General features: G+C 38.5%; 1 protein-coding gene across 4 annotated transcripts in view; it reads left to right on the plus strand.

The window, feature by feature from the left end:
* The window catches only part of LOC124616726 (cytosolic carboxypeptidase 1-like), a 514,069-nt gene that overhangs the window by 490,044 nt on the left and 10,867 nt on the right, over positions 1-13,158 (plus strand). The window contains exon 23 of one of the 4 annotated variants that reach the window (XM_047145090.1): positions 11,203-11,281. The exons of 2 other annotated variants lie outside the window; for them this stretch is intronic. In XM_047145090.1, coding sequence (XP_047001046.1) covers positions 11,203-11,281 — 79 coding nt within the window. Of the gene's footprint in view, positions 1-11,199; positions 11,282-13,158 lie in introns of all 4 variants that reach the window. One more of the 4 variants, XM_047145089.1, reaches the window with a different exon arrangement.

Below are 13,158 nucleotides of genomic sequence, written 5' to 3' on the forward strand. Positions count from 1 at the left end.
AGTCCAAAAAAGTTTATTTAAATAATGGAAAAAACCAGAATGGAATGTAACAATATAATGAAAACAATAGGGACTACTCACCGTATGTAGGAAATGCTGAGTCACAGAAAGGCACAAGACAAAGACTGTTGGAAAATTATCTTTCAGCCAACAAGACCTTTGTCGAAAACAAACAACATACACACACACTCGTGCAAACACAACTCACACACACATGATAACTGTCTCTGGCAGCTGGAGCCAGACTGGCTCCAGCTACCAGAGACTATGGTTGTGTGTGCATGAGTTGCATTTGTGTGTGTGTGTGTGTGTGTGTGTGTGTGTGTGTGTGTGTGATGTCTATTTTTTACAAAGGCCTTGTTGGCTGAAAGCTAACTTTCTGACAGTTCTTTTGTTGTGCCTTTCTGCAACTCAGCATCTCCGTTATATGGTGAGTAGCAACTAGCCTTTTCATTAAAAAAATTATTTCTCTTTTGTAATATTATTTCAGTTTAGCTACACTCTTATCTTTTTATCATTGCTTAATTTTTAATGCAAACAAACACAGTGAATTGGAGATTTGGAAAATACACTCCTGGAAATTGAAATAAGAACACCGTGAATTCATTGTCCCAGGAAGGGGAAACTTTACTGACACATTCCTGGGGTCAGATACATCACATGATCACACTGACAGAACCACAGGCACATAGACACAGGCAACAGAGCATGCACAATGTCGGCACTAGTACAGTGTATATCCACCTTTCGCAGCAATGCAGGCTGCTATTCTCCCATGGAGACGATCGTAGAGATGCTGGATGTAGTCCTGTGGAACGGCTTGCCATGCCATTTCCACCTGGCGCCTCAGTTGGACCAGCGTTCGTGCTGGATGTGCAGACCGCGTGAGACGACGCTTCATCCAGTCCCAAACATGCTCAATGGGGGACAGATCCGGAGATCTTGCTGGCCAGGGTAGTTGACTTACACCTTCTAGAGCACGTTGGGTGGCACGGGATACATGCGGACGTGCATTGTCCTGTTGGAACAGCAAGTTCCCTTGCCGGTCTAGGAATGGTAGAACGATGGGTTCGATGACGGTTTGGATGTACCGTGCACTATTCAGTGTCCCCTCGACGATCACCAGTGGTGTACGGCCAGTGTAGGAGATCGCTCCCCACACCATGATGCCGGGTGTTGGCCCTGTGTGCCTCGGTCGTATGCAGTCCTGATTGTGGCGCTCACCTGCACGGCGCCAAACACGCATACGACCATCATTGGAACCAAGGCAGAAGCGACTCTCATCGCTGAAGACGACACGTCTCCATTCGTCCCTCCATTCACGCCTGTCGCGACACCACTGGAGGCGGGCTGCACGATGTTGGGGCGTGAGCGGAAGACGGCCTAACGGTGTGCGGGACCGTAGCCCAGCTTCATGGAGACGGTTGCGAATGGTCCTCGCCGATACCCCAGGAGCAACAGTGTCCCTAATTTGCTGGGAAGTGGCGGTGCGGTCCCCTACGGCACTGCGTAGGATCCTACGGTCTTGGCGTGCATCCGTGCGTCGCTGCGGTCCGGTCCCAGGTCGACGGGCACGTGCACCTTCCGCCGACCACTGGCGACAACATCGATGTACTGTGGAGACCTCACGCCCCACGTGTTGAGCAATTCGGCGGTACGTCCACCTGGCCTCCCGCATGCCCACTATACGCCCTCGCTCAAAGTCCGTCAACTGCACATACGGTTCACGTCCACGCTGTCGCGGCATGCTACCAGTGTTAAAGACTGCGATGGAGCTCCGTATGCCACGGCAAACTGGCTGACACTGACGGCGGCGGTGCACAAATGCTGCGCAGCTAGCGCCATTCGACGGCCAACACCGCGGTTCCTGGTGTGTCCGCTGTGCCGTGCGTGTGATCATTGCTTGTACAGCCCTCTCGCAGTGTCCGGAGCAAGTATGGTGGGTCTGACACACCGGTGTCAATGTGTTCTTTTTTCCATTTCCAGGAGTGTATTACTATGTACAAGCTTCAGTATTGTAAAGAAGTTTTAAAATATACATATTATCTCAAGTATGACTTTTATATTTTGATAAGCTACTAAATAAAAGCAAAACAGGTCAAAAATTCAAATGTGATAAAATAATAAACTGACAGAAAAGATATGTATCATTCACTCCTCAGAGAACTGAGAAGGCCAAGTTAGGAAATGTTCCAAAGGAAGTGCACGTCACTCAGACCCCAACATGAGAGGGACCCACCTGCTTTGGGGACAGGGAGGCAAAGAGGCATTCTTCAGGAGGCAAAATATATATGTTCTGTGTGGCATTTGGAATTAGTAACTCCTCCTTTGGGAAGGAGAGAGGGATAGGTTGAGAAGGTTAGCAAATGCCTCTTTGCTTCTCCTCATCCTCAAAACAGGTGAGGTCCCTCCCATTCTGAGGTCTGAGTGATCTACTTTCCATGTTAACCTTCCCAACCTAGCTTCCTCTCTTCCCCAAAGGAGGAACTACTAGTTATGACTGCCACATAGTACAGATATTTCACCTCCTGTAGGTTATTACTGACCAGGAATTATGTCACATAATTTTCCTTTCAGTATTATTCACTCCTGTAGTCGTAAATCATCATGTCTGTAAATGTCGTGAAGAAATTAATCATTATTGTTACACTGCCGTCTCCTAACTCTGGTCCCAAGATGTGGAATTGTTTGCAAGTAATGCATTGCAACATTTACAGTTAGGACAAAATATACATTCTTAACAGTCTTACAAGAACATTGGTGAGACAGATACAGAACTAGGCTCACGTATGCAGTAAAAATGAAGTCTGAGAACAAGACTGCTACACTTTTTACTTACTTACACATTACTTAAACAACACACAACTGTCTACTGCTTTCAGTTCATCAGATAACCACAGTATCTGGATGTTTCTGGTCTTCTTCCAGTGGTAGTAACAAAAAGTAGACTTTAGTTTTTTAAAAAAGAGAAAAAACTCTTCCTCTTCTTACAAATCATGACTCTCAGATGTACAAGTCATTTTTTCATTCACACATGATGATTTGTCACTCCCATCCTGATGGAGAGCTCCAGAGACATGGGATAAGTCAAGTTATGCAACAGGCAGAAGTAACTGCTGTGGACTGCTTCTGTAAAGAGTGCTATTAACAAATTATAGCTAGCTAGCACTGACTTGCTCAAAGTGATAATTATGATAATTATCTCTAGGTTATGAGAAAAACAGCTGCTTTGATCAAAAGCCACTGCTCTTCCTCCTGTAATATTCAGCAGCTGTTTTTATCTAACACTTTAAAAAAAATCAGTTAACCTTTTCACAGGTCACAAACTGATCGCAGTATACTAGCATAATCACGTATCAGAGGTGTTGATAATGTTTGTTCTGTATAACGGACACTTTGTATACTGTTTATATACATACCAGAAGCCGCTTTTAGTATATCTAGTTGAACATGTTTCTGTAGGAAGTTCTTGGAACTGCAATAATTTCTATTACACACTATAGGACATGGGAAATTTTGACTTGAAATATGTTATCATGTTTATTTCTACATCACCTACAGCAAGAAGCATTTGCTGGCAACTACAGATTTCATTAGTTGGTTCAGCAGTTCTGTGGTACTTTCTTTCCAACTGAAATTATAATCAAATCATAATCCCAAGAACTTGACACTTTCAGCCTCTCCTATCTCCAGGTTTTCATATTTTATTCACATGTTGAGTACAAACGTCTTAAAAGTTCTCAACAGCATACACTGAACTTTCTTTTCTTCTTAATTTTAATTTCTCTGATTTAGTTAGATATGATGTCAGTGAAAATTTTGTTAATGTTTATTCTTAAAACTACAAAGTCACTATTTAGTACATTGTTTACATCATATGCAAAGGAAACAAATTTAATATATGCAAGGAAAAATGCAGACTTACGTTGAAACCTTATGGGACACCATATGTGACTACTTCCCAGTTGGATTATTCAGTACAGAATGCTTTCCTATTGGCCCCTGTGATTCATATTTGAGGGACATGGCATGAACCATTTCAAAGAAGTTAGGGATCAGTGGGCTGCAGAGCTGCAGCATTGTGGAAATACTGCTGTATGGTTCATACAACCTCAATCACCTCAACACCAACTACAAATTTCAAGAGTGGCTGAAAAAATCACTCACACTTCTTGCTTGAACCACTAAGCAAATATGTGGCCTAAAACAATACCATATAAAGAAAGCCTACACAAAACTAAAAAGATCATAATATTTCCAGGATTTGTAAAAGTACATTTTGAAATGCTATCTCACCAGCAGGATGTCATTCCCTTAATAAAGGCTAATTCTGAAACAGTGCTACGGAACACTGAGTGGTTCATGCATATTGTCAAAGTTTATTGATTCCTGATGGCATACTGACTAATGAGTAAACCAGTCTTTCTGTAACTGACAACAACAGTGATCAAAATGAGCTTACTGCAGATAAGGGTGATGTTTGACACAGAAGCAAATCAGCAATAAAATTTTAACAAAACCAGCCACTTCATGTACAGGCGGTGCTGTGGTTACTATGCAGGATTACATGTTAGTATGGCAGTTAACTAAGCATCTACCTGAACGAATGGCCACTGCCATGATGTAGATGACTACAAATTTAGCATTGTATCACTTTATCCTTTCAAATGTCAGTCTCTCTCTCTCTCTCTCTCTCTCTCTCTCGCTCTCTCTCTCTCTCTCTCTCTTTCCCCCTCCTCTCCCTGCTCTCTCTTCATATCTTATGCTATGCTTTTCAATTTTGTGGTAAGTTTGGTACTTAAATTAGAGCTATTCGTCTCCCCAACCTCTCCTACTCAGTACTCGCTACTGCTTTCCATGCTTTGCATAAATATTTTTTTTCCAACCTTAAATTTCTGTTATCAAAATATTATTATTACTCTTGTATGTAGTCTTGAGGTAATTCCATTTTTAACTTATCATCTTTTATATTCTTCTACATGTGGAACTCACTGAGGTGATACTATTTTATATTTGGGATATGGATATTCTGACTCACATTTCCACCAACCTATTATAGAATTTTCTGTGTCTATCTGCACCACTGTAAATAAGTTAAATTAATTTTTTCCACCCCATAAAGTTAACATTTAAGTCCAACATTTCACAACTTTGGGTATTGTGAGGTGTAAGTTGTTTTATATCTCGCCAGTCCAAAAAAGTTTGAGACTGGATTAATAAAAAATATGGAGAAATACTGAAATGGTTTTAATCCTTCAAGCATTCTACATAGTCTCATCCCATTGAGTACAACACACAGAACATTTGTCAAACCATATGAAACTGTCAAAAAAATGCTTCTTCGGGATATTGTTAGTTGTGCAGCACATTGTCTTGAATGTTGGTTATGTTGCCAAAGTATTGACCCTTCATGTGAATATTGCTCTGTCTTTTTATGGTAGGTTCGTACTGATAACACCAAGTCGTGTCATCCATGATGATTTTTCCCAGAAAAGAATTGTCTGTAGTTTACATTTCAGTCAAGTCATGCCAGGTGTCCATGTGTTGTTGTTGTTTATATTGGGAGACAAGACATGCTGGACAAGCTATGCACTCAGTTTTGTATTCTTTAAAATATTCTGGAGAATATCTTGAACACCCGATAGAAAGATCTTGCTCCATTGCAATTTGTAGCACAATAATACTGACACAGTACAGTCACACGTCCACCACTTAACAATGCCTGCCCACAACTGACAGGTGGAATGCACCATCTCTTGTTTATAATTGTTAGTTGAAGCTGCAACTGTAGTTTCTGCATCGACTTCCCTTATATGCCAGGAATAAAATCAGTCTCAGAATGTTTTGCATGGATGGTGTATGAAGACTGACTCAACCACCAGTGGCACTACTGCCCATTTCAGCTTTAGTAGTCTGGATACTGACTCCTGCTTACAGCATATCCATGTCCCCTCATTCCCATTTTACTGTGAACTTCCCAAGTATATGATAGCATATGCAGCTCGGCTCGCACTATGTGATGGGATGTGGGAAATATTTCTGCATTATCCGCTTATGGATCTTCGTGTACAATTCATCACAACTATATAGAAGGAGCATACATGAGTTCAGATCCAGTAGTATGAAGTAAAACAATCCAACTATTAGTTATTCAAGATGATAGGAAGACAATAAGTGTGAATGGAAAACAAGAAATGTGTCTTTACTTTACGACAACTCTCAGTGCCACCTACAGGTGATGAGATGCAGAGACTACATTCTTCTAAGGACACACAGTGAATTACATAGAAATACCATAATGAAAAGATAAAACAATTGAAGATTGTGAGAAAGTGCTACTCCACTTGATTGCTGAAGAATAATTACTATCAATTTGTACAGCTTAGTATTATGTGAATGTATGCTGTAAGTAGAATCCTGTTGGTATTGCGAAAGATGAACACCAGCCATGTCCACATTCTAACTGGTAATCCATTTTGAAAAAAAATTTGATGCCAGAGCTGTCTCTCTTCTCGGCTAGCTTACTCGTGTTGCAACCTGATACCAACATATTTCGGAACTAATAATTCATTTACACAACATCAGTTTTAACATAAATGTTTTAAGGTCGTACTGAACAGCTTTATATATTATTTTTGTTACCTGTATTACTATGGCATGTATTTTTTGATATGCCAACTTTCAGAACTGTGTTTGTAAATATTTAATAAGGATGAGAAACATGATACAGTAATTACTGTAGTTGTTACACACTTCGCAAATGATGCCTTTAGTCTGTTCAGGTTTTTCCAATGCTACTGGGAGAAACTTTTAATAATGGTGGAGATAAACAAATATAGCAAAATAAGATGTAAAATGTTGGTGGCTATGGTCCCACCCATCAAAAAAAAAAAAAAATATTAGCCTGCCAGGAGGTGGTCATACTATCCAGACAATCATTTTTAAACTGCCCTGAAATTTGTCAGTTGTTTCAAACTACATTATCTCAGGCAATGACAGAGCTACAATACATTCAAGTGCAGCTGCTCTAACAACACTTTATAATGTGGTGATGAGGTGCAGCAATCAGTGATAACAGTATGGAAGAACAAATGGTCATGGTTGCAAAACTGGATTTTTTATTCTATTTATCCTCCAGTGACACTTTTTACCTTATATAAGACATCTTCAGATTGGCCTATGAGAAAAAATACAACCTCTCGTATAAATGGCATCACCTCAATTTAGCAAAATTGGTCTAGCAGGAAAAAATAAAATAACTTACTGGCAAAATATTGTGTTTCGCTCATAGGATGCCATGCATTCAAATGTCCCAGCAGGAACTGCCTTGATCAGAATTTCAAAAAACATGGTGTAGTGCCCTATAAAATATATCAGAATATGGCCAGTAAAATGTTCGAAAACCAGTAAACAGTCTAATGCACTAAAAGCCCAAAACACACTCAAACAAAATTTAAAACTAGCTATATAAAAAGCTAACTTACTGATATATGGAACTACACCTTTCATAATATTGCTAGTTTAAACAGAAATACTTTTGTTACTTCTTTACCTGAGACTCTGCATATCAAAATTATTACAATGTTTTGCCCTTATAATTCTGTACAGCACATTTCAAATGTGACTTCATCATTTATAAAATTAAAACCATCTCTTACTTTAAATGTTAAAGAATTTTTAATTGGTATCAGGGAACCCCCATGGATTTTGCTACTTTTACAAAAGCTACTGGCTACAACATAGTTCTTTAATTTGTTAAGGATTTTGATGCAGTCTTTTGTTAGCCAATGTTCACTTAGGCAAAGGACTGATATATTTCTCCCTCCTGCCAAGAAAATTTGTAGATCATCAATTTTTCTTCTCTGCCATTCATATGTTTCAATGTAAGCTATTTTTGTTTAAATGCATCAAATATGTGCTTTCACTGTTACCTATTGTCTTAATAATGGATTTTCTAACAGATTTTTATCTTTTATTCTTTTAGGCAGTTTGTTAACTCCATACTCACATCTAGTTACCCTTATTGTCTTCTATAATTCTGCACATGTCAGTAAACATATGCCTGGCCCACTGAGCAATTAGTTCTCTTGGTTCCTTCATGTAGGTTTTATTCATTTGCATCGCAGTAGTGTATAATTAACTTGTATCATTTTTGATTGTTTAAAAATTCATTTATTCTTGTTTATTATGACCCATCTGCGTAAAAAAAATTTACCTGTGAGATCATTTACATGGATTTACTGTTTGTTATGAGGTAAGACCTTTACATGGATTTACTGTTTGTTATGTTTCTCTTTGTGATTATATGTGGAAACCTAATAGCTATTTCAGCTCTTCATCTACATTCACCATCTGCTGTGAGCTGTGTATACTAGCCTATACTTCTATACCCAATACTATGTGCACAGCTGGGAGCATGAGCAACTGCAGCTCCTACATACTTACTGTCTGACACATCTATGGAGGCTTGATCCCATTTTAGTGGATGTGGATGGTGCCGCATATCTGACGAGATAATCAGCTACCTATGTACATGGATGTACCTACTTCTTGTGAAACTAAGGCAGTTATTTGCTTTTGATAACTTCTTGATTATTCTTGAGGAGGTGTTTTATAGGACACAATGTGAGGCCTTTGTAAGAAAAAAATGACAAGTTTAACTACCTGCTGGGGCTTTCATGTGCTTTAGGTGCATTTTCCCATGTACTTAACATGTTCTATATCCTATTTTATTTGTGTTTTGGGCTTTTTGTGCATTAGACCGTTTATTAGCTCGTGAACATTTTATTGGCCATACTCCAATATATTTTACTCTTTATCTCGTAGGACACTGCACAGTGTGTTTTGTTTTTTGTTTTTTTTTTTTTTTTTTCAAATTCTGACCACTGCGGTTTACCAGTAAGTTGTTTTATTTTTTCTTGCTAGTACAATTTTGGTAAATTGAGGTTATGCCATTTATATGAAAGGTTGTATTTTTCACGTAGGTTAATCTGAAGATGCCTTTTGTAATGTGAAATGCTTCATTGGAGGATAAATAAAATTTTAAAAAATTCTGTTTTGGAACCAAGACTGTTCTTCTGTACTTTATAATGTATCCCCCTCGGTATGAATACAAATTGTTCAGTCACACAAAACACCAAAATAAAGATAATATTTCCGGATGCATATGTGGCTTTGTGATTGTGAAATGTCACTAGTATCAGTGTCATTTTAGGGGTACTCACATTTATTTTTAATTTTGATATTATTTCCCATTTCTAAGTCCATTTTGCAATATGATATTCAATACTTATCTCGGTAAATAACTGGTGATTTGTGATATTGGACACTTGTTAAAAAATTTAAATATCACTTGGGTAAAATGAATATTTGTTCTGGAGTTAAGCTTAGGTCATCAACATATCTAAATAATTCTAATTTGAACAATGGAAACTCAAGGTAAGAATATACCACAATGTAGGAAAAGATAGATTGTTACTTACCATAAAGAAGACACGTTAAGTTGCAGACAGGCACAATTAAAAGACACTTACATGAACCTTTCAGCCGCAGGCTTCATCAGCGAAAGAGAAATGCACACCATTCATACATGTTTGCTTATGTGTGTGTATGAATGGTGAGTGTTTCTGTTTTTCTGATGAAGGCTGTGGCTGAAAGCTTCATGTAAGTGTCCTTTAATTGTGCCTGGCTGCAAATTAACATGTCTTCTTCACACTAAATAGCAGTCTATCTTTTCCTACATTATTGTTAAGTCTAATTTGCATGGTCGGTAGCACCAAGATAAAAGTGAGTTGGATTTCACAATGTTGACTTAACGTTACAACTTAACACAACAGAAATATGTTCTAATTAGTCTAAGAATTTCTCTTGCACAGTCTTTCCAACTCCAGTTAACAGAAATGGAAGAAGATGTGAGCCTGTTGGATATTCATTCACTATACTGATCCAAAATTTTATTTGTTGACCTCTCATTAATTGTGGGATTGAGATTGACATTAGCCCTACATGATGATTTCAGTTGCCCCAGGTCTGGCAAGACAAGGGTCACATTATGTTCATTTTGCTGCAATGACAAATAATTAGCCACAATGTGATGCCTGAAGTTAGCTGGACTCAATGTATGAAATATCTCTGGGTGGTAGGTTTGCAGCAGCTATTCTCAGGGTGTATTATAACATTACATTCAGTTGATTTTTCCGGTGTTGATGTTGATTGGGCATTCTGTTACATACTATTCCTTCAAAGTCGAGTATTCTCGATTTTTTACTCATCAGTAAAAAAATCAATTGAATGAACTTAAACTGTGACCTTTGCGTCATTGTTACTGTTTAGAGTGCCTCTCTTGTGCATTAAACAACATTCACTAATCATAACCATAGAGATCAAGATGGTTAAATCCCCTTTGAAAGAACTGTACATCATCCCAGTAGTGGCAGAGATAACTGTACACTCAAGGACCATCTTCTAATTAAGTACATCTAATGAAATAGGTGGCCTAGCAGTAAGAACCATTAGAAGACTCCATCTTCAGAAAATTCTGTAAAACTGTTTTTGTCGATAGTTATTACAGTTCAGTTTCTTGTTTCTTCTTTGAAGGGGAGTTTTATCAGTTACAAAAATTGTACTCTCACAAGATTGTTGAATTGGTATTGGATATACAACAACTTGTTATAACCATGTTAGTAGAACTGTCTGACAAGTTATCTTGAAAGAACATAAACAGTCTGGATAAAAGTAATGAATTTTACTGCAATAGAGCCCATTGACCTATTATATCAATGTGCTGAACAATCGTGTGCTTTAAGAAATTTATAGATTCAATTTTGGAGCATTATTTGGCTAGAAGCCTTATTTTCAATAAATTAATTGAAATTTCATTAAAATGTATATAGAAGACTGTCATAAGTGATGAACTGCACTATAAGCACTAATAAAGTAGGAAAAAACACTGTAGATAGAAATCTGTTCTGAGATACTTTTGCATGCATTTCTTTTGTAGTTCACAATTATGACTTCAATAAACTGAATAACTCTTTTCTTTCTATTCAAGCCAATTCTAAGCTTTATTACTTTATATTCAGTAGTTATATATTCAGTAGTTATATATTCAACACTTACATATTCTGTATTGTCTGATGTTATAATTGTTTTTCTGGCTGTGTCTATTGTTTGATATATATCTCTTGTTTTTGTTGATAGCAGTACCTGTAAGATTACCCCTCATAGCCCCCATTCTATAACCAACTCCCCAGAAACAAGAAACACACAAGAAAGTTTGAAGGCAAGTATTGCATGATGCTGTGGCATGCCTTGTTTGGACTTCACAACCATAAATATGTACAGCATTGTTTCAGTAGAATCCTCCACATGCCATACTAGTTACCAGTATTAAAAAGTTATGGAGTTTCATTTTTCTAAGTAGACAGATCTAATACAAAAAAATGATACTCTGGCAGCTACAAGCTCTTCACTTTATTAAAAAATGAGCAGGGTGGTACAGAAAAGATAAAGAAAGATACAACATGTAATATCAAACAATGTAAAATCCAGGATGGAATGTAACAATACGAGAGAAGGAAAGTTGCTATTCACCATATAGCGGAGATGCTGAGCTGCGATAGGCATAATAAAAAGATTCACACAATCATAGCTTTCGGCCATTAGGGCCTTTGTCAGCAGTAGACACACACACACACACACTCGCGCAAGAGCAACTTTCACACACATCTGCAGTCTCAGAGAGCTGAAACTGGTAGCTGGTGTAGTTTCAGCTCTCTGAGACTGCAGATGTGTGTGAAAGTTGCTCTTGCGTGAGTGTGTGTGTGCGCGTGTTTGCATGTGTGTCTACTGCTGACAAAGGCCTTAATGGCCGAAAGCTATGATTGCGTGAATCTTTTTATTGTGCCTATCATGGCTCAGCATCTCCACAACATGTAATGTGTATCAACTTCATACTTCCTGAAGGGCATGAAGAAAAAAAAATCTTCCTGATTATGGGAGTCAAAAATTAATAAAGAAGCAAATGAAAAAGTTAAAAATTGATAACTTCAAAAATATTGCCAGTAACCTTATGTGAATTCATGTAAATGGACCAAAAGACAAGGTATGCCTATTAATACTGTAAGAGTTATTGCCATAACAATTATTTTTTGATTGACAGATAGGACTTGAGTTGTCCCAAAACTTCTCCCCGTTGTTATTTCATGCGCAAATTTTTAGTTTCATAATATATTTATAAACTATAAACTAAGCTGAAAACACTTTTATCTAACATACAGCATACTTGCATTAATAGAAAATTTAACTCACATGAAACATAAATATTAAAAGCAAATAGTTGTCTCTTAGCAGTCACTATTGATTTCATTCCCCCACCCCCCCACCCCCCCTCCCCCTCTGAGTTATGAGAGTGAAACCTTAATCTCCAGTTAGTTCTGGTTTTGTGTCTGATTTGTGTGCACTGCATAATGAAATTGCTGTGATGTTACAGCCAACCCTGATTTATGCTAATCAAACATTGGAAAATCCAGGGTGGAATGTAACAATATTATGAAAAGGCAAGTTGCCACTTACCATATAGCAGAGATGCTGAATCGTAGATAAGTACAAAAAAAAAAAAAAAAAAGACTGTCACAAATAAAGCTTTCTGCCTGTAAGGTCTTTGTCAAAAATAGACATCATCATCTCCCCCCCCCCCCCCCCCCCCCCCACATGCAACTAATACACATGACTGGAGTCTCAGAAAACTCTAGCCACTCTGCGAGCAGCAGCACCAAAGCATGATAGGAATGGTGACTGGGTGGGGGTAAGGAGGAGGCAGGGCTGGGGAGGGGGAGGGGGGAGGGATAGCAGGGTTTAGGGGTGTAGGGGTGGCGGACAGTGAAGTGCTGTGGGAGCACGCAGGGACAAAGGAGAGAGAGTAGGGCAGGTATGTGCAGTTGGTCAGAAGGATCCATATGGCACAGGCTGTGAAGCAGTCATTGAAATGCAGGATGTCGTGCTTGGCAGTGTGCTCAGAAACCACGTGGTCCACTTGTTTCTTGGCCACAATTTGTTGGTGGCCATTCATGCGAACAGAGTTTTCGTTGGTTGTCATGCCCAAATATATGCAGCACAGTGGTTGCAGCTTAGGTTGTAGATCACATGTAGCCTTGCCTT

Source organism: Schistocerca americana, chromosome 5, assembly GCF_021461395.2.
Source record: "Schistocerca americana isolate TAMUIC-IGC-003095 chromosome 5, iqSchAmer2.1, whole genome shotgun sequence".
Lineage (NCBI taxonomy): Eukaryota > Metazoa > Arthropoda > Insecta > Orthoptera > Acrididae > Schistocerca > Schistocerca americana.